This window comes from Pipra filicauda, unplaced genomic scaffold (genome assembly GCF_003945595.2).
Source record: "Pipra filicauda isolate LSUMZ 115617 unplaced genomic scaffold, ASM394559v2 scaffold319_size1146426_pilon, whole genome shotgun sequence".
Taxonomy (NCBI): domain Eukaryota; kingdom Metazoa; phylum Chordata; class Aves; order Passeriformes; family Pipridae; genus Pipra; species Pipra filicauda.
In genome coordinates, this window is record NW_024104442.1 from 1,050,015 (window position 1) to 1,073,593 (window position 23,579).

The 23,579-nt window shown below is 55.1% G+C and overlaps 1 protein-coding gene across 6 annotated transcripts in view; it reads left to right on the plus strand.

Moving 5' to 3' along the window:
- The window catches only part of LOC113996710 (ankyrin repeat and fibronectin type-III domain-containing protein 1-like), a 192,826-nt gene that overhangs the window by 135,626 nt on the left and 33,621 nt on the right, over window positions 1-23,579 (plus strand). For 2 of the 6 annotated variants that reach the window (XM_027737923.2, XM_027737919.2), the window contains exon 5: window positions 15,864-15,992. The exons of 2 other annotated variants lie outside the window; for them this stretch is intronic. In XM_027737923.2, coding sequence (XP_027593724.1) covers window positions 15,864-15,992 — 129 coding nt within the window. Of the gene's footprint in view, window positions 1-10,277; window positions 10,511-13,826; window positions 14,044-15,863; window positions 15,993-23,579 lie in introns of those variants that run through there. 2 more of the 6 variants (XM_027737925.2, XM_027737924.2) reach the window with 2 other exon arrangements.

Below are 23,579 nucleotides of genomic sequence, written 5' to 3' on the forward strand. Positions count from 1 at the left end.
AGGCTTGTGGTGCAATGGAAACCCTTTAACAGGGGCGGGCGGTGAGGAGAAGGTGTGAGAGGAGGGACTGGGAGGCACGTGCTGTGGTTTAGGGTTGGCTGGGAGGGGGTTCTGGTTTCTGAGCATCTGCTCTGCTCCTGAAGCCCCCACCATCTTCCTCAGTTGGGTTTTACCAGTGCTGAGGAACAAACCAAGGACTCCAAACTGAGGTTTGAAGCAAGCAGGGACAAGCACTGGAAGGCCATGGTCTGACTTCCTGCCTTGGGAGAGGTGGAGCAAGTGCTGGCATTGCACCCCAGTCCCAAGTCCCAGGGCCTGCTGCTGGTTTGGAGAGAGTCAAGAGCCCACTCACTTGGTGGGACCCTACCCTATGGAGAAGGGATATGTACCAGGCAGGATTTAGTCACCTCGGAACAAGCTGTGTCCATTTGGTGGTTTCAGTAAATCTGGGATTTAGTTCCAGAGGAGATCAGGATTGCTGTGTGAGTCTGGCAGTCAAGGAAAAGGAAGCAGGAGGCACCAGCATGATGTCCTAAATCTTGAAGACAAGGTCTTCCAGTTTACGTGTCATGGTCTTAACCACTTCAGGGATGCCTTTTCAACTGCCTGTGAAAGGCACAGCTGGCCCAGAAACATTCCAGCTGCTATTCTCTTCCAGAGCAGAGGGCTCAGCTCTGCAAAAACATGGTGTCTTTCTGCAGAGCCTCCAGAGAGACAACTCTGGGCTGCAGCACCCTGTGGGCCTGCGGCCTGGTTGCACCAGAAGATGGTTTACCCTGGGGAGTTGAAAGCCCTTGCTCTGTGACAGCCTGGATGGAGTGGCGCAAGTGCTGTGTCCCTGGGGAACCTGCCTCCTGTGATGTCCCCACCCCTAGGGCAGCATTTTTTGTGCACTGAGGTGTGGTTTTGGCAACAACTAGCAATGTGTTCTGTGCTGGAGGGGGAAGATGAGACACCTGGAAAGCATTTGTGTCACTATTGCCAGTGTGAATAGTCCACCTCTTCAGGGCTGAAGGTTTTCTCCGAGGACAAACTGTCCTGTGGTTTACCTTTCCTTGCTGGCTCTTTGCTTTCCAAGTATCTGAAGCCACTTTTGGGCACTTCAGGCTCCCAGCAGCCAGCAGAACACCTCACATTGGGGTTATAAGTCAGCTGGTGCAAAGACTGGGTTCGTCACCGCGACTCTGCACCGTGGTGGGCAGATGGTGCCCAGTGCCAGAGAGGGCCTTGCACAGCCATGGGGCAGTCTGGTGGCCTGACCTGTGAAGCCCAAGCCCACGATGAAAGGCAGGTAGTGAGAAGGTCACCTGCCATGGCTCATATCTCTACCGCTGGCTTTGCCCAGGGGTTGTGGTCTGTGCTGCAGGATTCCTTGTTTGGAAATAAAAGGGTCTCGTCTCCTGCATCACTCCAGGCTCAGTCCAGGATGATACACAACCTCTCACATCTCTGTCCCCCACTGCTGCCCCTGCCTCCTGGGCATTTTGGGTGTGAGAGTTCTGCTGATGGGCAGTGACTCGTCTGGAGGATGTCAAGTGCAGCTGGCTCTCCTGCTGGGAGGTGACTCTTGCATGAAGAGTCTCTTGTGTTGGAATAAAGTGCCTTTCACTGGCCTGGCTGGCATGGCCATCCTTCGTGGGGTCTGAGGAAATGGGCCTGATGGTGATTGAATGCTACTGGTGTAGTGTGGACAGCTGGCTTCTGAGGAGCTCAGCTCCCTGGGGGTGTTCAAACAGCAGAGGCCAATCCCTGCAGCCCTTGGGGGTAGGTGGATAATATAATGGGGAAACTGAGGCACAGAGGCTTTAGCTCCCGGGTGAGGCCATGCTGCCCAGGCTGGTGTCCTGCAATTTTCGCAGCACCAGATGAAATCCACTGGGCTGGGCCCTCCCACAGCCTGACCTAGGGCAGGATCCGTGCCCATGCTCAGTCCCTCGCTGGGGATCTCCACACAGCCAGTAGGGTCCCCCAAAGGGAACACACACCTGACAGATCATAGCCAGGTTCCCAGTCCAGGAAATGGCTTTGGCCCATCCTGCTTGGCTCCTGCTGCAGTGCATCCGTCCTCCCAGTCCCCAATGCTCGGCTTTGTGGGTCTTCCCCGGGGCTGCGAATGCCTCTTGCTCTCCCTCTCCGTGTTGCTGGAGTCCCTCGTGCCCCAAGCACCGAGGAGCTCTCGTCTCCTCTCCTCTCGTCTCCTCTCGTCTCCTCTTGTCTCCTCTCGTCTCGTCTCGTCTCGTCTCGTCTCGTCTCATCTCGTCTCGTCTCCTCTCCTCTCCTCTCCTCTCCTCTCCTCTCCTCTCCTCTCCGACCCTCTCCTCTCCGACCCTCTCCTCTCCGACCCTCTCCTCTCCTCTCCGACCCTCTCCTCTCTCTCTTCTCCTCTCTTCCTCTCCTTCTCTCCTCTCTTCTCCTCTCCGACCCTCTCCTCTCCGACACTCTCCTCTCCTAGCCTCTCCTTCCGCTCCTCTCATCTCCTCTCTCTCCTCTCCTCTCCTCTCCTCTCCCCTCTCCTCTCTTCTCCTCTCCTCTCCTCTCCTCTCCTCTCCTCTCCTCTCCTCTCCTCTCCTCTCTCTCCTTCCTCTCCTCTCCTCTCCTCTCCTCTCATCTCCCTCTCTCTCTCTTCCTCTCCTCCTCTCCTCTCCTCTCCTCTCCACCCCTCTCCTCTCCAACCTCCTCTCCGACCCTCTCCTCTCCGACCCTCTCCTCTCCTCTCCAACCCTCTCCTCTCCGACCCTCCCCTCCCGGACCCTCTCCGACCCTCCCTGACCCTCCCCTCCCTGACCCTCCTCAACCCTCCCTGACCCTCCCTGACCCTTCCCTCCGACCCTCTCCTCTCTGACCCTCTCCTCTCCGACCCTCTCCTCTCCTCTCCTCTCCTCTCCTCTCCCTTGGCTTCAGAAACGGGCTCAGCATCCCAGAAATTCAGGCTTTCATGTGGGAGCCAATAGTCACACAGCCTCCATCCAGAAACCATCATTATCGGCTGCTTGCTTTTTCATGGTTTCTTTGAACTACAGCTCCCAGGATGCCTGAAGATATGCAGACATCCCGAAGACAGTGGTTTCCCATAAACTTTTGGGGTTTCATGCTTTGCAAGCAGGAATGTTTTTATTGCGTCGCAAATCCCTTCAAGTCCCTCAAACCTCCACGGCGCTTCCCCGCCGAGGGGCAGCCACAGGGGCCAGAGCCGGCCGGGGGAGGCACGCCAAGGGCTTTTCTCTCTCCTGTGTTTTCCCACTCCTTTCAAGAGGGGATTTTGTAAATCGTGCCTTTTCAAGGGGAATTTTGGACTGGGAGGAAGTTTGGATGAATCATGGTTTGCCTGTAGGGATGTGTTTCCCATTCTCCTGGTCCCCATTATTGCGGATTGAAGTGCCTTGGGTAGGGTGGTGAGGGGTTTTCACTGAACTGGGAAGAACTGGGATGCAGGGAGGAGAAAAAGATGCACATTCCTGCACCAGTGCAATGAGCCCAGAAGACTGAATTTTAATTCCTGACATGCTCACAAGTCCTAAGGGAAAACCAGAGAGGGACGTTTTCGTTTAACATGGAGAGATGTGGTTGGAATTACAACCTGGAGGGTCCCCACCTTCCAGCCTCCAGCCAGATCCACCCCTGTCCCTGCCATCAGGGCATGGGGAATGCTGGGCACAAGTCCCATGGGTGCCATGGGTGCCCGCACAGCTCTGCACCTTCCTGCTGCCCATCCTGGCACCAGGAGAGGTCTGTGGTGTGGTGGATGGTGTGGACCCAGCTGCCCCTAATAACCACTTACTCTCTGTAGGAGAGGAAGCACAGAGGGTAGAGTAGGGCTGTGGTAGCACGGTGGCATTTTATGGCATTGTTCTTCTGACCATAAAAATACTTCGCTGAGTTTTTCCCATTTGGTGCTGGTGAAGATCAGTGTTGTATCTCACAGTCAGACTTGTCTCTTTTTTTCCCTTGGCTGCTTAAAAAAAAAGCCCAGGATCCCCCATAGCTTGGGGTTTAATAGGTATTTCTTCAATAGGTGCCACTTTACCAGTCTGAGGAGCTTTGTGAGTGAATCGTGGAGGTTCTGGGTGCCCTTGGGGGCCACCAGCACCCCAAGCTACCCAGACCTTGCAGGAGGCAGCAGAGGTGTGGGTCAGGCCGTGTGTGCCACTGGAGTGATTGGGGTTGGAAGGGATCTATGGGGATCATCTCACCCAATCCCTGCTGAAGCAGGGTCACCTACAGCAGGTTGCACAGGATCGAGTCCAGGTGCATGTCTGGAGAAGGGAACCCCACAACCCCTCTGGGCAGCCTGTCCCAGCACTCCATCACCCAGTGCGACATGTCCTGGCCCTGCTCTGTGCTGTCCCCAAGCAGTGAGGCCAGAGGGATGCTGCTGGGTCCTTTCTGGGCAGCTGTCCTAGTGCCTCTGGGGTCTGAGCTTATTCTCCCATCCTCCTCCCTCCCTCCCTCCACGTGAGCACACTTGGACACGTAAGCACATGTGACAGCTCCTGCCACCTGCCCGTGCTGCCGGCGGGCGCTGGTGGCGGGCGGTGTGGTCCTCTGGAGGGGCTGGGTGCCAGCCAGAAAGAACAACCACGGAGGCCCTGTGGCCGGCTCACATTAACCACATCACTCCTCTCCTCTCTTGGAAAGGCCTGGCCACCCAGCAGCCCAAAATAACAAGCTTTTCCATTCCTGCTCGCAGCGTGGGACACGAGGCCATGGAAAACAGAGCCGGCTCCAGCGCCAGCGCCGTGCTCAGACTAAACAGCGGCACATCCCCCCAGGGCGTTTGTCCCCCGCAAAGGGGACCTGGCTGCAGTCACAGCTGTGGGGTGGAACGGGACGGCGATGCCAGCACAGCGTGGTGCTGCCTCACTGTATGTGGGCTCAGCCAGAGTGAACAGAGGAGGATGAAGGTCCCAGGGGGATTGAGCCCCTCCAGGGACCTACTTACCCGTCCCCGCTGACTGCACACGAGGAAAGGGATTTGTTGGATTTTGTCCTTTTTTTTTCGGTCTTTGTTTTCCCTGGAATCTTTTTGGTTGGGATAAAAGCTGTAATCGGTAGTGGGGGAATTCTGAAAATCAGCTACCAGAGCTCCTGGCCCCAGGCAGGATGGGAGCAAGTCTGCACGTCCCTCTGCCTTGGCACACGTACAATCAATCACGCTCACGCAGCCCGGTTGGAAGAGCCCAAGCTCTCCGTCCTGCTGCTCAGGAAGGAGAGATAGATATCTTCATTAAAAACAATCACAGAGGGAAATGACAGAATTCTGAAAAATAAACAAAGTGATGGGGATTTTGCCCAAGGAAAGGAATTTTTGCCTATTTTATTTCATGGGTTTTATTTATTTGTTGTCTGTAGATGGATGGATTTTTGGTTTTAAAGTAGATTATGCTGATTTTGAGGATGAAGTATGTTGGTACGTGCCTGACATGAAATGGTGCTTTTCAATGGTTTATGGTTGGGAGTTAGAAAAAGAACTTTGCTTACAAGAATCATGGAATCATAGAATGGTTTGGGTTGGAAGGGACATTAAAGCTCATCTCGTTCCATCCCTTGCCATGGGCAGGGACACCTTCCACTAGCCCAGGTTGCTCCAAGCCCTGTCCAACCTGGCCTTGGACACTTCCAGGGATGGGGCAGCCATAGCTTCTCTGGACAACCTGTGCCAGGGCCTCACCACCCTCACAGCCAGGAATTCCTTCCCAATATCCCATCTAACCCTGCCCTCTGGCAGTGGGAAGCCATTCCCCCTTGGCCTGTGACTCCATCCCTTGTCTCCAGTCCCTCTCCAGCTCTCCTGGCTCCCCTTTAGGCCCCTTTAGGCCCCTCTCAGGTCTCCCTGGAGCCTTCTCTTCTCCAGGTGAACCCCCCCAGCTCTCCCAGCCTGGCTCCAGAGCAGAGGGGCTCCAGCCCTTGGAGCATCTCCGTGGCCTCCTCTGGACTCTCTCCAGCAACTCCACGTCCTTGTGCTGTTGGTTCCCCCATATCTGGAGGCAGCTCTGCAGGTGGGATCTCACCTGAGGGGGCAGAGGGGCAGATTCCCCCCCTCCCCTGCTGCCCACGCTGTGGGATCAGCGCAGGACGTGGAGGGTTTCTGCATCCCAGCACACACACACAAGGCATGTCCAGCCTCTCACCCACCAGCACCCCCAACTCCTTCTCCTCTTTTAAGCTGTTTTACAGCACCAAATGTTGACAACAGGATCTTAATGTGACAAGGTGGCAGGCATGCAGTTCCCAGCCTAAATACTGCTTAGAATCTGGAGAGAGAGAAAACTTCCAGATCATCTTACGTTGTCTTCAGGATCCCACCCCTTCCAAAATCCTGCTGCCCGTTTTTGGGCCACGTTCATATCAATGGGCTTTCATGTTCCACTGCCTCCTTGGCTCGTACTTGCTTGGGATTGGGTTCCCAACTGGAAGGTGTGTGCCCAGGGAGGGAGATGATACTGGTGCAGGTCCCAGGCCCCACAGTGGGACAGGCATGCTGGGGGTGCAGTGTGACTCACCAAGCTGTGGCACATGTGCCCAGCATCTCTGTCACCGCACAGATGTTGGTCAGAGGGGGGACAGTTGTTATTGTCAAAATGCAAATGAATAAAATTATTGTTTTGACAGAGAATTTTTAGTGAAAGAAGAACATGCAAATTTACCTTCCATTCAGAGTGTGCATTAGAATTAAAATGCAGTGTTTGAAAGCCAAAACAAAGGAACATTTTAATTTGAGGCTCATCAGATGGTTCCTTCTGCTTGGATTAGCATCACATTCTTTGCATCAAATGCTGTAAGTTTGACAGAACTCTGGTTTTCAAAGAAAACAAGAAAGAAGTTCTAAAAACGCTATCCATTTCCAGGGATTCTTGGTGCTCTCATGTGTTTCCACTGTCCTGAAGCAACTGGCCTGGTGCTGAACACTGGACAGGCCAACGGGAATAGACTGTGGGATTCGAGTAGGATGTGTGGTTGGGTTCCTTCCTGGATGCTGCTTTAATCTGGTTTCCAAATAGCTCAGAAAAGGTTAGATTGGATATTAGGGAAAATTTCTTCACTAGAAGGGTGGTCAGGCCCTGGCACAGCTGCCCCAGGCAGTGGGTGGAGTCACCATCCCTGGAGGGATTTAAAAATTATGTAGATGTGGCACTTGGGTGGTTTAGTGGTGGCCTTGGTAGTGCTGAGGGAGTGAATGGGCTTTATGATCTTAGAGGGCTTTTCCAACCTTAATTCTATGAAAAGACAGATCACGATTCTGCTCCAGGGTCTGGTGGGACATCGGAGTCCACCTGAAGAGTGAGGGCAGCGAGGGGGCACAGAGTCACGAGCTGCCCCCAATGACTGGCAGAGACTGTGCTGAAGGGATGGGTTGTGTTTCTCTCCTTGGCCTTCCCCGTAAACACCCTCCAAATAAACCCTGCCTTTGCACGGCCCTCGGAAGCAGCTGTGCTGCTTATTTAAACACACCGCGAGGTATCTCCGTCCTTCTGCCCCTGCTTCCCTTCTCCTTCATCCTTGGGAACACTGACCCGCCTTGTGTTGCAGACCAGAAATAGAGACTGGCCACTGACTTGCTAATTGTAATGCAGCCTGATAATGCCAGCTATAATTAGATTGAGGTATCCAAGTGCTTTTGCTGGCGGAAGTTTTTGTGACCCTGTTATCAGACTTTAAATAGAGGATCCCGTCTGCTCTGCCTGGCTCCTGGCTGCAGAGCCAGGTCCTGCAGCATCCAGCTTGGTTCTTCCCAGGGAGGCCAGCCCAGCATCAGTCCCGGTGCTTGCTCAGCCTGTGAAGAGCCAGCCTTGGCAGAGCAGCACTCACTGACAGTCTTGGGGCACTGATTATGCCCCCCAATATCTGGCAAATGTCAGTGACCACTGAGAGATTTACTGTTACAAAAATCCCTTCCCCAAGTCCCAAGTGAGCTCTCTGTGCTGGGCCAGTGCAGGGGCTGCCCTGGACTGTGGTTACTGGGGGACTGCAGTTCTGACCCATCTCTCCTTTACTGCTACAGGGAAATCAGAGATGGCTCATGCTGAGCTGTGCTGTGGCACGGGCAGGAGTGCTTCGGGGTCTCAGGATCAACTTGTCCAGAGCTGCAGACACCTCTTCTTGTTCCCTTTTGTTGAGACCTCTACCTTCTTTCTTTACCCTCTCATACAACTCCTGCCACTCTTTCCCCATCTGCAGCATCCCCACAGTCTCCCTCCCTGGCCTCAGGAAGCCTCAGCCTGCTGTCCAGCTGTCCTCCCCTTGAGCACCCTTCTCATGAGGTCAAAATAGGCACCCCCAGCTTGGCTGGGTCCCACCAGACTGTCTGGTTTGGGTTGAGAAGCCATGCCCTTGGCAGGTGGGTGAGGCAGCACCCTGGCAGAGCTCATCCCCTCAGGACTGCACAAGCCTTTGGCTCCTTCTCTGCAGCATCACCCAAGCTTGGCACATCATGCTGCTCCCCAGCCCAGTGAGATAACTCATGGAAAAGTTTGGTCGGGTGGATATGTTCAAATTCATCACTTGCTCAAACTGTGGGCACCCAGAGCTGCTCTGTCGCTCTCTCTGATCCATCCTGAGCCCGCCAGGGAGGTAAATGAGCCCTTGTTGAACACCAGCACGGCTGGGGGGGGGGGGGGAGGGGTGTCCTATGTCATAGCCCATGGGCAGGCCTGGGGCTGTGACAATAACAGAGCTCACCAACCAATCACGGCTGAGTCAACCTGAGAAGTGGGACACTGAAGTCCCAAAGGAAAGCCAGGGACTTGGTGAAGCTGTGGATAAGCCAATGCCCAGCCCTTCAGTTGATGAGCGCAACCTCCTGGGATGCTCTGCCGCCCTGCAAACCCAGCTGAGGTCCTGGGCTGCTCTGTGGGGAAGGCACCTCACTGCTGTGTTCTGGCAGGACATCACCCCAGATTCCCTTTTCATAGAATTACAGAAATCATGGAATGGTTTGGGTTGGAAGGGACCTTAAAGCTCATCTTGTTCCACGCCCCTGCCATGGGCAGGGACACCTTCCACTAGCCCAGGTTGCACCAAGCCCCGTCCTGGACACTTCCAGGGATGGGGCAGCCACAGCTTCTCTGGGCAACCTATGCCAGGGCCTCACCACCCTTATCACAGGGAAGAATTTCTTCCTTACATCTAATCTAAATCTGTCCTCTTTTAGTTTAAAACCATTTCCTCTTGTCCTATCACTGTTTGATTAAGTAAAAAGTCACTCTGCTTCTTTTTTAGCCCTGGGCAGCACCTGGGGAGTAGGGGGTGAGCCCCCTCGAGGTGCAGCAGAAGGGCAGTGTCCCAAACAGACACGGGAGATCATCGACAGAAGCCCTGAGTGTGTGATCCTGGCAGGCAGCAATGGCCACGTGCAGTCAGAATCTGTTCTGGAGCTTAGGAACACACGGGGGATGGCTTCAGACAGGGTCCTCAGTGCTTCCCAGCTCACCTGGAGCTCAGGTGTGCAGCACCCCTTTGGGCTTGGGAAGTGCCTGTGAGCACTGTCCCCTACTGGTCACCAAAACAGTGGTGGAAGAGCTCAATCTATGGTTTGTGTGCCCCAGCAACAGACATCGCTCGTGAATTTAGGAGACTCAGGAGGAGGAACGTCCAGAGCATGGAGTACATGGCTGTCTGCAGCTCACCAATGAATCCATGAAGATTTGAGATCAGTGGCCAAAACCACTTTCCTGAGTGGTGAGGGCAGGGGCAGGACGGCCTGGCAGCATGAGGGGTCTTGGGGCTTCCTCCTCCAAAGCTCACCTGGGGACCCCAGAGGTTTTGGTGGCACTCAGGGCAGTTTTCAGGATCCCTGCCTTTGCTTTCTCCCTTTCTCAATGGCAACAGGTAGCGAAGCAGGGCCATGCAGGGTGACAGGGTCTCACAGTGTCCTCTGGGGATGGCAGTGGGGTTTGGTGCCATGTTGTAGCATCAGGAGTGTCACAGCAAGCCCAGTGCCAGCGGAGGTGAGGCATCACTGCCTTCTGTCTGGTGGTCCTTCCACAGTTGAGCCTGGTACTCCTCACCTGAGCCTGATCCCTCTCACCTGAGCCTGATCCCCCTCTCATGTGAGCCTGGCCCTCCCTGATTGATCCCTGTCCCCCCTGACTGAGCCAGGTGCCCTGTTCGAGCCCAGTCCCCCTGGCTGAGCCCGCACAGCCTCGTGGTTATGTAAAGCCGCGGCGAGCGCAACCAGGAGATTCTTCAGTGTCGGAATCTGAGTCACATGGGGCTGTTTTATTTCCCCCTCTGCTAATCTTGTTTCTATAGAAACAAGATTGGGAGGAAAAAAAAAAAGAGGAAAAAAAAGAGCCAAGCACAGAGCAAACGAGAAACCTGAGGTGATGGGTGAGGGAAGCGGAGGCGGCGGCTGAGGAGGTCGGGCGACGGGTGGGAGCAGGGGACCCCGGCCGGGATGGGAGTGTGCCTAGAGGGGACAGGGACTGTCATGAAGAGCCACTCTTGGATGAGCTGCTGCTCCAGCAGTGGGTGATCGGCAGAGCCGGGAGGGAAGGGAGCAGAGGCTGTACAGGTGAGTGAGCATCGCTCGCGCCGCTCCCGGGCATCTCTCCCTGCACGGCACCGCTGTGCACGGCTCCTGGGGGTCCTGTCCCGGCTGCTGCCTTGGCGGCACACTCATGACGGAGCCGTGGGCAGTGGGAAGCGTGCTGCCAGTGAGCAGGGTCTGTGACCGGGGTCTGTGACTGCATGCCCATGGCCACGAGTCTCCCCTTTCCAAAACCCCCCTCTCCTGAAAGACTGCTGCCTGCTCGGGAAGTACCTTTCCAGCTTTGTTTTCCCTCTATTTTATTTCAACTGTACCTGTGCAAATAAGACTGCCAGGAGCCAAACCCCGTGGCTGCGGGGAGCGCAGGGCTATGTGCTTCCAGCCCTGCTCACCCCAGGCACAGCCACCTTCTCAAGGCTGGCTGCAGCCAGGATGCCCGTGGGGATAAGCTCAGCTCTAAGCTGTTTGTGCAGTGGCTGCTCCCAAAGGAGGGAGGACCAGCTGAAACGCTGCCTGTTTCCTTGCTGCCAAGTACCTGGGCTGCCCACAGCCACCCCATGGCTCATCCCGGGACTGTTGTCTGTGCTGATGGAAGAGGCTGGGAGCTGCCTGCCTGGAGCTGGGTTAGTTCAGAGCCATGTACAGGCACGTGCTGACTCCCAAGTCTCAGGCTAAGGCGTGCAACAAGTGGGAACTATTCCTGCCTGGATGTGCTATCTTCATCACTGAGGGATGGCTGGCTGGTGCCCGTGAGGTGGGCAGGGCTTTGACTGAGTGTGTTGGTGGAGCAGAGGTGTTGCCGGGGCTGGTGCCTGGACTGGCACTCTGGTGACCTCGGTCATCCCTCACCCACAGGTCGGTGCAGCTGTGCCTGCCAGGACCACGGTCTCCCTGCAGCTCTGGCCGTGGCACGGCCGAGTCGTACTGTGCCAGCACTGGGTGAGGTGACACGCTGGCACCCCGGGCATCGCCGGCTGCGAACTGCCGAAAGGCTTCTTAGCAGATCAGCCCACGGTGTTCCTCCAGGGGCACCTCAGGGGAGGGAGGGATGCAGAGCGGAGGGGACCAGGATTTTGCTTGTCATCACTTCCCATTTGTGGCACGGGGGAAGTGGTGGTGAGGCATTGCGAGCCCCCGGCCGGATTCACGCCTGTGCCCAGAGGGTGAAGCCAGGGGGATGAATCCAGTCCCTGTGTATTTCTGTGCTGAGCTTTGGGAAATGTCACTGCTTATCCGCCTGCCTGGCCGGTGAGGGGGCGGAGGGTGGCACTTCAGCCCCTTGTCCTCATCCCAGAGGGCAGCTGAGGGATTTCTGTGCTGGGATGCTGTGTCCTGAGCTGGCTCAGCAAGCTGCCTGAGCCACAGACAGGATGGGGACAGGCTGCCAGCCCACCGTGTCCGTGCTCTGCCTGTGTCCCCACTGCCTTGGCAGACCAGGGGCTTCGGCAGCTGCCCATGGTGGGGTTGGACTCCCAGAAAACGTGTAGGATGAAGAGATGGGCACAGGCTGGTGGCACACACAGCACATCAGGGCTGTGGGAGCTGTGCCCTGCGCTGGGCCCATCTCTGCCCCCTTGGCCAGGCTGGGGTCTGAGTGCTGCTCTGGGCACCCTTTGCTCATCCTAGTTGGACACTCCAGGGCCCTCAGTGCACACCAGGCTGGGGACAGCACTGTCCCCATCTCCCTTCAGCAGCAGCCTCCGTTTCTGGCTGCCCCTGCCTGCTCTGTGCGGGGTGCTGGGTGCCATGCCTGGTGCCAGGGTGGGGGGTTCGCTATGTCCGACCCTGCCACCCCCCATGTGCCTGAAGCAGGGGGTTTATGGGGGACATGTCACATGGAGGTTGTGCATCTCTGTGCCGCAGCAGTGGTCCTGCCTTCTGGGAATGCCAGCTCTGTTCTGTCCAGAGCTTTGGATGGAAGGGCTGATGATGGGTATTTCTGCAAGAGCCTTCAGCACCAATAATTATTTCTGGGAGAAAGATGCTGTGTTCTGACTTAAACACTGACATGGGACTCTGAACATGTGTAATCTGGCTGACAGATGGCAAGTCATAGAGGTGTGATTTATGATACAGCACAGTTGCTGAACAACCTTCTCTGGTTGTCAGGAGACAGTTCTCCCCAGCACTGTGGTTGGTGTTCCAATTGATGGCTTTTCCCGTGTGTCCCCTCGGTGTGCAGGGATTGCCACGGAGCCTTGGCAAGTCCCCTTAGGGTGCAGGCACTGCCACAGAGCCTTGGCAGGTGCCAGCTAGATCTGCCAAGCCCTGACCATGCCAATACAGAGCTGCTGCAGAGATGCTGCTTCTGCTGGAGGGCTGGGCAGGTGAGTCCGGATCCTGCCCGGCTGGACCTGGAGCAGTGCCGCGCAGTGGCAGGGCTGGGGGGGCAGTGCTGGCCTTGTCCCCATCCCACAGCTGCCATGAAGCTGACTCAAGGTGACAGTGGCTCCCTGGGGCTGCCTGTTGCCCAGAGCAGCACTTGTGGTGCTGAGTGTGTGGTACTGGTGGGGGAAGGCAGAGAAGTCTTCAGTGAAGCACACAAAGGGATGCATGCTGCCAACCACAGGGAACCTGTCTCACCTGCACAGCGTCTTCATGCCTCAGTTTCCCTTAAAATCCCTAATGCTGACCTTTCTCAAGGGATAGGGGCATCTATTAGTGTTTGGAAAGCGCTTGGGAAGCAGAAGGGTGGTCCTGGCAGCATCCCCCATGTTAGAGGCTCAACACCACAGAGCCCAGACCTGGGCACAATGCCCAGAGCTGTGGGAACATCCCCACCCTGGGACCATCCTGACCCTGGGAGCACCTTGATCCTAGGGAGTGGGAGTAGCCCCAGCAGAGGAGCTCAGGGGAGCTGACCACAAACAGGGCCTCGGTGGGGCGAGGGGAGAGGGGCAGAGCAGGCTGCAGTCACGGCAGAGCAGGTATGATTCATTCCCCCTTCTGCAGCACAGTTTATGTAAAGCAGCTCTGTATAAATAGCCAGATGATCTGTAATGTGCTCCTGGCTTCTAATTAGTGATGCTTCTGCTGGAGCTTTTGGGGCTGGCAGAGGTGAGAGGAGGCTGGTTCATGGCTGGATGAGTTGCTGACAGCTCTCAAGGGGGAGGTGCCGGCCTATCAGAGCCCTCACGGCTGTCTCCTCTCACGGGGCTATGAGCAGCTGGAGGTGGTGGCTGGCAGGCTGGAAGGTTGCTCTGGGGGGTGAAAGCAGCACCCCAAGATTCTTGATCAACTTCTGGCTTGTATGTGGCCTGGCTTGCCTGTCCTGTGTCAGGCAGATCTAGGCAGCACATGCCCTGGGCATCCATCGCCTTTCTCCCTGTGCCTTCCCTTTGATGCCATGATTAGGGAGTCACAGCAAGGCCACATGTTCCTGAGCTCCCAGGTGGCTTCTCCAGCCCCACCAGCACACCTGACCCAAGGACTAACTCTCCTTCATCCTCAGCCCTGTTGCCCTCTTTTCCCCCACCAGCTCTTCTTGGCAGATGCTGTTGGCTCTGTCCAACTTGAAGGATGCAGTGGCTGCTCCCTCCCTGCTCGGGCAGATCCAGGTAAACCTCCTGAGTGTGTCATTGTCCCAGTGGCGGTCATTGCAAGAGGCACATACTGGCACCACAGAGGCACTTGTTTGTCATGGGGGTTGCTGCCTTCTTGAATCCATGCAGGGGGGCTGGGATTTCCCAGCACCTCATTCCTGCTGGGGACCAATTTGGGAGGGGTGGCTGTAATGGTGCAGGGAGTGTGGTGAGGATGGGGCAAGTGCAACAAACAGGGCAGCGTTCTCCAGGCAGTCCCCAAATCTCATGAGGTCAACACCCCCAGCATCCCTTCAGCTGGAGCTGCAGGGTGGCAGGAGCCTCTCCTGGGTGGGTGAAAAGCGGGCAGGAACAGTCAAATGGCACCAAGGAGGTGCTATAGGAACCCAGCAGCACCTGTTCCCAGCACCCAGCCCCATTCCTGGGGGTCAGTCCTGCTCACCCTGGGGTCCACACCATGCCAGTGCTGCAGAGCATTGGCTCCATGCCCGCCCCTCACCCTTCCACAAGTGGGGTTCTTATCCATGGCAGCTGAGCTCTGATACCACATCAAGGGAGAGCGAGGTGCTGGGCACAGTGTTGGTGCTGGGCTCTGCTCCTTGGGCTCCTCTTCATCACCTCTTCCTCCGGGTGCGAGTGGAGGAAAGCTGGGGTTTGGGTTTCTTGCTGGGTTTCTTTTAAGGCAAACCTCATCATTTACATCAAAGTAGGATTTCTTCTCAAGAATGTAAAGAATGACCCTGGAAGGTCTGAGCGGCTCTTTGCCGGCAGTGACTGCAGAGACAAGAGCCCTCTCCAGAAAGCTGTCTCCACCCTATCCCCAGCAACAGCAATTCATAAGCTGAAAAATAAATCAATAACCAGAGTTAATGAATTGAAGATGTCTGTGTTTAAAATGTATCAGGGAAAAAACTGTTAGCTGGCTGGGGCTGGCTTAATTATTGTGAGGAAAGGCAGGGAGCTCTAAGTTCTGAGAAATACCTTTGCTTTTTCTTTCTTTTTTTGGAGGTATTTGGTTTGGTTTAAGGAGAGGAAAGGAAGAAGGAGAGAGAGAAGAGAAGGAGAGGGAGAGGGAGAGGAAAGGAGGTTTCTGCAAGGCAGGTGCCTCCTGAGCAAACCTCAGTGCCAGTTCTCTGCCACTGGGCTTGGAGACGGTGCAGATGTGCCTTGGAACATCAGCTCTCCTCTGGAGAGGGTTGGAGTGGAGAGGGGTGTGCAGCATGTTCCCAGAGCCTGCAGATGCTCTTTTCCCAGGTCCCAGGGATGTCTGGGACATCCCACCTGGTGGGAAGGGGCTTTATTAGCACAGATGGGTCCTTCAGTTGAACCCATTTGCTCCCACACATTTCTGTTTTCTCCTCTGACACCTCTCCAGTGTGAGCTGGTTTCTGTGTCAGTCCTCCTCAGGGAAGCTGTCCCAGTGTCTGGGAGCCCCAGCTGGGAGGCCACAGGGGCTTCAGGGTTTCTCTGAAGGAGTGTGTGGCCAAGGCAGGGGTCAGTTTTGATTCTCTCCACCAACAATGCTGGGCTGTTTCTCCAGCATTGCCCATCATCAGTTGGAGTCTGAGCAGGAATGCAAAGCCTGGGGAGGTGATTTTGCTGCAAGGGAGCAGGACCTGGTGCTCTCAACCTGCCAGACTGCACCTTCAGTTGGCAAACATGGGTCTGTGCTGGTCCTGTCCTGCTCAAAGAATGCTAAACCTGCTGCTCTTCTGCTTCCCTGTGCCACTGACCCTCTGGGAGCCCCCTCCTTTCAGTGCTGAGCATCTCCACAGATGTGCCACTGGGAGCTGGGCACTTCAGTGCCATTAACGCCTCTCCTCTCCCCTCCCCAGGTCGGAGAGCAGCCTCGCTAGGTTTGCCCACCGCTTGTCGGTGAAGCAGAAGCAGGAGAAGAGAAGGAAAGCTGAGTATGCCTCGGCCGAGCTGTCTGCATTCCGGCCCAGGTCTCTGAGCATTGAATGGTAAGAGCTGCAGGACAGGGCTGGGGGAAGGAGCTCCTGCCTCTCCAGTCCCCCTCCTGTCCCCTTTCCCCTCTGCTGCATCTCTCTGTCCCTGTGGAAGCCATGTCCCATGGGACAACACCCCTTCAAACCCCTCCACCTGCTGCAGAGGCTGCCCCAGGGTATCCCCCCAGAGCATCCCCCTTGCCCAGTGCAGGGAGCAGTGAGGAGCCCCAGGGGCTCTTTCCTTGGGAGGTTGAAGGAGACCCCACAAACTGAACCATGAGAGTCTTTCAGGGTTCACGTGGGTGTTGGAACTGTGTGTGTGCTGGGGCACATGAGCACATAACCTCTGGCAAACATCACCACTGGTGCTTGCCTTGCCTTCCCTTCCTTCCCTTCTCAAACCTTCCCATACCTTCCCAAACCTTCCCTTCCCATACCTTCCCAAACCTTCCCTTCCCATACCTTCCCAAACCTTCCCTTCCCATACCTTCCCAAACCTTCCCTTCCCATACCTTCCCAAACCTTCCCTTCCCAAACCTTCCCTTCCCAAACCTTCCCTTCCCAAACCTTACCAAACCTTCCCTTCTCAAACCTTCCCTTCCCAAACCTTCCTTTCCCTATCCTGGGTTTCTGAGCTCTGATGCAATAGTCTTGGAAGCAGATCACAGTCAACCTTCCCAGTGTTAGAGGTGACCTGCTAAGGAGATTTAAAAGAGCTGGGAATTGCATTGCTTTCTGCTTCCTTAGATGGATAAAGGAGGGTAAAACTTTAAAAAAAAAAAAGAAAAGAAAAAAAAGAAGGAAAAAGGAATAAAAAAAGAAATGCTTAGAAATTGCAAGAATGTCAAGTTTGGTTTTCATTTTCCCTGCTTTTTTTGGAGATCTTTCTGGCATCTATTGTGTGTTCTAACACTTCAGTGTGAGGTTGTGGAACCCTCCTCAAAGGCTTCCTTTATCTGTGAGGTTCGTTGGGCATCAAAGCTCACTAGGTATTAATGAACCAGACAAAGAATTCAGGATATTTGGGGACAGACTGCTTCTTCCTTCACTTGCAGAACTTGCCTCCCTTTGCTAAGACGGTGTCATCAGGAAACCTGGTCTGCAATTACTCTCCATCTCCCAGATAGACAAATATGTGAATTTGTAGTGTAGCAAATAGGAAAACAAGCAAAGAGCTCATTAAAAACAATCAAAGTTTGTCTTTATTCATAACAAACAAGCATGAGAAGTCAGCAAATCTCCTTCCTCCCTTTAAATGTCTCTTTGAAGCCCTCAGATCCCAGTTTAGCCCTGTCAGGGGATATTTGTGGTACATTTTCCCTCACTCCATAGCATTTTCCTGGGGGAAACCATCTGTCTTGTGTTTGGCAAAGCACCTTGTGCAGCAGCGACTCGCAGCAGCGGGAGATGATGCTCTTTTAAAGGCATTTTGTAAACCAGCTTGGAAATGAGCTCTGGGTGAAGAGGGATGGCCTTTGCTTTTGGTTTTCCATGTGCCATCACTGGAGTTGGAGGCTGCAAGGCCTGAGAGATGGACCCAATGTCCCTGTTCCTGCAGGGACACAGGCACGGGTGGCCCGGCCAAGGATGATACCCAGACTGCAGCTGCGGGTTTTATCTGTGGCTGGAGACACCTTGAGCTGGATCAGACATCCAGCCTGGCAGCCAGGCTGAGGTGGGTCGGGGTGCTGGGGTTCAGGTGCCAGCAGGGCACAGAGGAGGGGGCACCATGACAAGGAGGGGACCCTGCCCACCGCCTGCTCCCAACCATCTCAGCGTGCTTCTTCCTCCTCCTTTCCTCCTTGCCGTGGTTAAGCAGACACCCAGGAGCAGTCTTAGCTGAGTTGTTACAGTGCAGGAATTTTGTTCCCAAAGAGTAGCTGTGGCACCTGCACAGGAATCCTGGAGTGCTGCTGCTCCACAGGGCATCCTGCACCTCCAGCCGTGCCTGTGCCTGGCCCACATTTCCCTTTCCTGCGCACGTTTCCTTGGCAAGGCAATTCAGAGGCTTTTTTCAACCTCCTCTGCAGCCAAGACGTCCAAAGGGATCCCCTGGCCTTTTCCCTGGTGTGAACAGCTTTTCTCTGTGTTCCCTGTATGTCACCAGGGATCTGTGCCCATCACAGTGGGATCAGCATCCTCAGATAGTCTCTCCAAACCATCCTGGGCTGTGGCGGATGGAAAACATGGCTCACGCCCTGACCAATCTACAGGTGACTCATTTGTCTTCCAGAGCAAATACTTGCATCAAATTTGTCTGTATTTATAACCCAGGGCCACCACTGCATCCTTTCCCTTACCTCTGTGCAGAGGTGAACACCCACACTGTGTGTGATGGGTTCAGCTCACCCCACATGGGCTGGAGGGCCATGGAAAAGCGATGGACCATTTTTTTCCAAATCAGCAGCTCCTGAGTATCCTGCCTATCATAACCCCAAGGCCTGAAGGCAAGGGAGGGCTCCTCAACCTGCTGTTACCTATTGCCAAGGAGGAGGTAGAGAAGCCAAACATCTTCAGTTCCCTTTGCTTTGTGTCAGTCTGGGGCAGCAATTAGTGTTTCCTGCTTGAAATTCCTTCCAAAGCATCCCCACACAGGGCAAACTGAGCCAGTTTTCCAGTGTCCCAGTTATTCAGGTGCTCAGGTAGGGCTGGATGGAGCCAAGGTAGCAGAGAAGGAGCTGTTCAGTGTCACAGTGGCTGCCTGAGCACAGCCAGGTAGGATGGGACAGAGATGCCTTCAGCTCCCCTTGGCCCTTTTCCCAGTCCCTGGGGACACCTTGGGCCAGAGTCCCTGGGCCAGGGGATGCAGTTTATTTGCTGCCACAATAAAGGAGGTGCTGGATGTCCTGTGCTGCCTACCCAAAAGCTCAGGGCTGCTCCCATGGCAGTTCTCACAGTCCGTGTGTCCATCAAAGCACATCTCCCTGGTTGGGCCACGCTGATGGGTCGTGTTCCCCCCGGGCACAAGGCAGGCTTTATTCCCACGGCGCATGTTCATGTGCTGCACCAGGCGAGCGGAGCACGGTCCTGCTCCCCAGCTCGGCCGGCAGCGAGCGAAGCCTCGTTAGTTCCACTTATTAAAAACAAAATTGCTGGGGGGAAGGGAGAGAAGGCAGAGGAAAAAGTGAAGTATTGAGAAAACACTTCTTTCATTCATATGTTGTTTACTGAAATAAATACTTCATTATTAGGCTTTTTTAGGGTGTTTTTTTTAAAGCCAGCCCCACAAAGTCCCCAGTGTTTAGGCTGTGAATGTGCCCGATCACCTCAGCCCATTGCTCCCGTGAGCCGCTGTCCTGCTGCTGGGAGGTGCCTGGAGAGAAGCATTGCAGGGATCTTTCCCAATCTTGGGGGAGAAACCTGGGGGCTGCACATGTCTGGTTTTGTCCAGGTTTGCTAATTCCCTTCTCCTTGTCTTTGCTGGATGGTCTGTGCCAGGGCTCGCAGGGTGTGCTGCAAATGAGGCAAAATCTGCTAACTGAGACAAGGGAGGGTTTGGGGGTCTGGTTGATTAAAGCTCTGCTTTCTGCTAGTCTGGAATCCTAATCTAGCTCCCAAACCTAAACAGCACAAGACTACTCTTGAGTTGAAGCCCATTGCCTTCTGCTGTTGGGGTGAAGAAGGTGAAAGCTGGTGACTCCTGTGGAGACCTCGCACTGCCCTATAGGCAAAACTCCAGCAATCCCCGTTCTCCCCACTTAGAGTGAACTGAGGCCTCCTCTCCTCTTGTGCCTGTCACCTGAGATATGCTCCACGTTTATCTTCCCTCTTAAGCGAGGCTTAATCCAATAAAAGGACTGTGATCCCTGATTTGCTCCTGTGTGTGCAGAGCTGGGAGCCTCTGTTCCCTCTCACATCCTTCCAGCTCCGGTGCTCATCGGGAGTCTCAGCATTGGCAGGTTTGTTCTCCTGGCATCCTTTTCCTTCCCCACCTCTAGCCCTAGTTTTCCTTCTTCCATTTATTCCTCTGCTTGCCTTCCACCCACACTCCTTTCCTCATACTCAACCCTTGTTCAGCCTGATTTCTCTCTGTTTTCTTTTCCTTTGCTTACTGGCTGTTTTTCCTATTTCGGCTCCTGGAGTTGTTCCTGTCAGACAGCCTCCCTGCAATCCACGGTCAGAATAGCCAATTCCCTTGGTGGCTCAGGAAAAATGCGGCGCATTCCTCTCTCCCCCATCCCGTTATCTCGGTTCTGCTCCTTGGCTGCCCACCACGAGCGCCGAGGCCGCGCTGGCAGCCGCGTGTCTGGTGGTTGGCGACAGGCGGCCGCCTCGGGCTCAGCCCTGCCTGCAGCTTGTGTTCTTGCCTGAGCCCTGGCACGGTGCTGGATCCCAGCTCCTCGCTTCCCCGCTGCCGAGAACTGGGATGCGCAGGGATCTGCCCCCAGTGCAGAGCACAGAGGCCCAGCTGGAAGGTGCCAAGTGGGCAGAAGCCACCAGACGCAGGACCCGCGTTGGCACCATCTGGTTGGTAGAGGTGGCACACGCAGGTGTTGCTGTCCTCTGCCCGGTGCTTTGGGTTTAGTTGCAAGGCAAAAGTTTTATAAGGAAACTGTTTTCATGAAATTTGTTAAAAATTTCATAGTATAATATTTCCCCTTTAAGTGGTCCCGCATGGTGTGGAAGTTCTCCCTGGATTGCTGGGCATGGAATCCACGCTCTGGAGGTGCCTGGCACTGCTCAGTCTCCTGCCATTGCTGCAGTGGCAGATGTGGGTGAGCAGCATGGATGCCCTGCCCCCCCTCGCCTTCTGGACCCAAGTGCCGTGGTCCTGGTGGGACTGCAGGGCCTATGGGAGGTGCTGGATCCTTCCAACTCTGATCCAGTGTCTGGGAGAGCTGCTACTGCACAGCTCAGGTCCTGCAGCACTCCAAGGCCATCTGGGAGTGTCCCCAGGACTCTCTGCATGACAATTGTCCCCTTGTCAGGGGCAACCTGCACAAAGTGAATTGTCAGCAACTTTTGGGAGGCAAAGAGGAGCAGCACCATAGAGACAGTGGGCTCAGAGCTCCTCCAGGTTTCACAGCCCTGCTCGAGCTGTCTTACTCCAGAGAAGACATCCTGGAGCCCTTTCTCTTCCCAGACCAGGAAGCTGTTAGCCTGAGCAGGGGAAAACGAGAAGGAAGATGAGGCCCTGAGCCTTTCAGCGGAAGAGGAGAGTGGCAGAGCTAGGGAGGTGTGGGGACACCTGGGAGCAAGGAAATGCTCTGGGCAGGCTGAGCTGTGGGCACCATGTTGGCAGCGGCTGCTGTGGGGCAGCCAGCCTTGCTGAGAGCTTCACCTTCATCCTGGAGGTCCCACCACGGAGCTGGGGTGGAGCAGAGCCTCCCCCAGCCCGGCTGTGCCGAGCACAGGTCCCGGCTGGGCTGGCGCGGTGTTGAAACGAAACGCAAGGCGCTTTGTCTCGACTGGGAGCGCTTTAAGCCCTCGCTCGGGAACAATGGCCAAGCTATGGGGTCATTTGTTCTGGTATTTCAGCAGCTCCTCATGATTTATGGGATGTTTTGTTCTGCTGCTTGTCTTAGCTTCCCCCTCTCCACCCTCCCCGTCTCCATCCCTTCTCCATTTCAGCTGCTCCTCCCCCCGCTGCCAATTCCCCTAATAGCTGTGGAGCCTCTGTGCCTTATGAAGTCATGGTATCTGTGACTTATTGAATTAGCCGGGTGGGAGCTGGACTTCCACACCGCACTGGGGGCTGCCGGGGTGCCCAGGCTCCCGGGGAGCCAGCCCACAGCAGGGCCCCTCGCCCAGGGGCTCCGGGCAGCCTGAGCAGAGTGCTGGAAAGTTCATTCACAGGCGATAAATGTGGGCAAGAGGAGCTGCAGCCCCAGCGAACAAGGAGGGCTCTGTCTGCGGACACCCCCTGGTCCAGGGCAGGATGGGGGCTTGGCTGCCTGTCCTGGGGCTGCCATCCCTCCCTCTCCCTGTACACCTCTCCGGTGGACACGAGTTAGGGAGCCCCTGAGCTTTCGGTGTTTAACTGCACATGGGGTGATGTGGTTCAGAGCTTGGCCATATCCCCAGCAGCCTGGGAATGGCCATGGCCAGTGCCTCTGGATGTGCAGGGAGAGCAGGAGTTCACCCTCCCAGAGCTGGTGGGACAGTGATTCACCAGTGACTGCGATGGACATGCTGAAGGGGATGGGGAGGAGTGAGCCCTCCGAATACCTCCCAGACAGTCGGGTTAACCTTCAGGAAAGTATTGCAAAGGGATCATCTACTTGTGCATGATCTCTTTTTATCCTCATTTCCTGAGTCACCTGCAGACAGACAGAGGCTTGAGGGCAACTGCTGGTCCTGATGGGACTGATGTGGTGCTGCAGTCAGTCCTTAGCCCAGTCTTTAGCCTTTGCAGTGGCAGAGGAGCCATGGCCCATGCAGCTCTGCTTCACCCTGACCAATGGGTGCAGATGGGGAAGGAGATCTTGTGCCTCCTGATGCCACAAGCCTCTGTCTGCCCAGCTTTCCTCCTCGTCTCAGGAGAGGCAGCTCAGCTTGTGATTCTGATGAACCTAAAGAGGTTGGGAGCAGACTGAGGGCTGGACTGTGTGCTGCTGCAGGCTCTGGCTCCAGCAGGTCCAGGTCTCTTGTCTGCATTTGTTTCTCATGTCACTTCAGTGGGAAAAATTGAGCCCTCTGGGAAAGAGACAGAAGGAAAATGTTCAGAGAAGGCTGATGTCCAGGTTCTCCCTGTCTGGGACCAGACCCCTCAGTCAGATCCCTTCCTCACTGAGAGCACAGGTAGCAAATAACATTTATTTAAAAGACAAATATAAAATATACCCTTTGCTGGTAGCTGATACCTCCCAGCCCCGATAAGATTATTTCTCAGTCCATTACCCTCAGCACACTTTAATTTCTCTCCAATAGCCCAATTGCCTGTTTGTTTTGTTTTATTGTCATCATCCCTCTGCCATTTCCCATGACTGAGATCTGCAAAGCAGGGTGGATGCCTTGGTCCCTGCTGAAGAATGTGGAGGATGCTCTTCATCCTGCAGGATCTCCACTGGTTCTTCTCCATGCCCGGAAGGGGCCAGTGAATTTCTACAGCAGGCAGCCCAAGTCTCCTGGTTATACTGCAGGAGGGAACTGCAGAGGCGTTGCAATCCTTGGTATGAAAGGGAGATCCTTGGTATGAAAGGGAAATCTCATGGGTATCTGAATCTTAGTGTGAGTCAAGCCCTCCCAGATGGACCCATTGGATCCTCCACACCAGCTGGTATTCCCACCGAATCATAGAATGGTTTGTGTTGAAAGGGACCTTAAAGCTCATCCAGTGCCACCCCCTGTCATGGGCAGGGACACCTTCCACCAACCCAGGGTGCTCCAAGGCCCGTCCAACCTGGCCTTGGACACTTCCAGGGATGGGGCAGCCACAGCTTCTCTGGGCAACCTGTGCCAGGGCCTCACCACCCTCACAGGGAAGAATTTCTTCTCAATATCCCATCTAACCCTGTCAGTGGGAAGCTATTTCCCCTTGTTCTATCACCACAGGGTGTCAGTGCACTGAATTTGGAGGGTCTTAGCTCTCCCAGACCCCTTATCCGGCACACAAAAATACCTCAGTGTATTTATTTTAGTGGGAATATCAATAATAGTCCT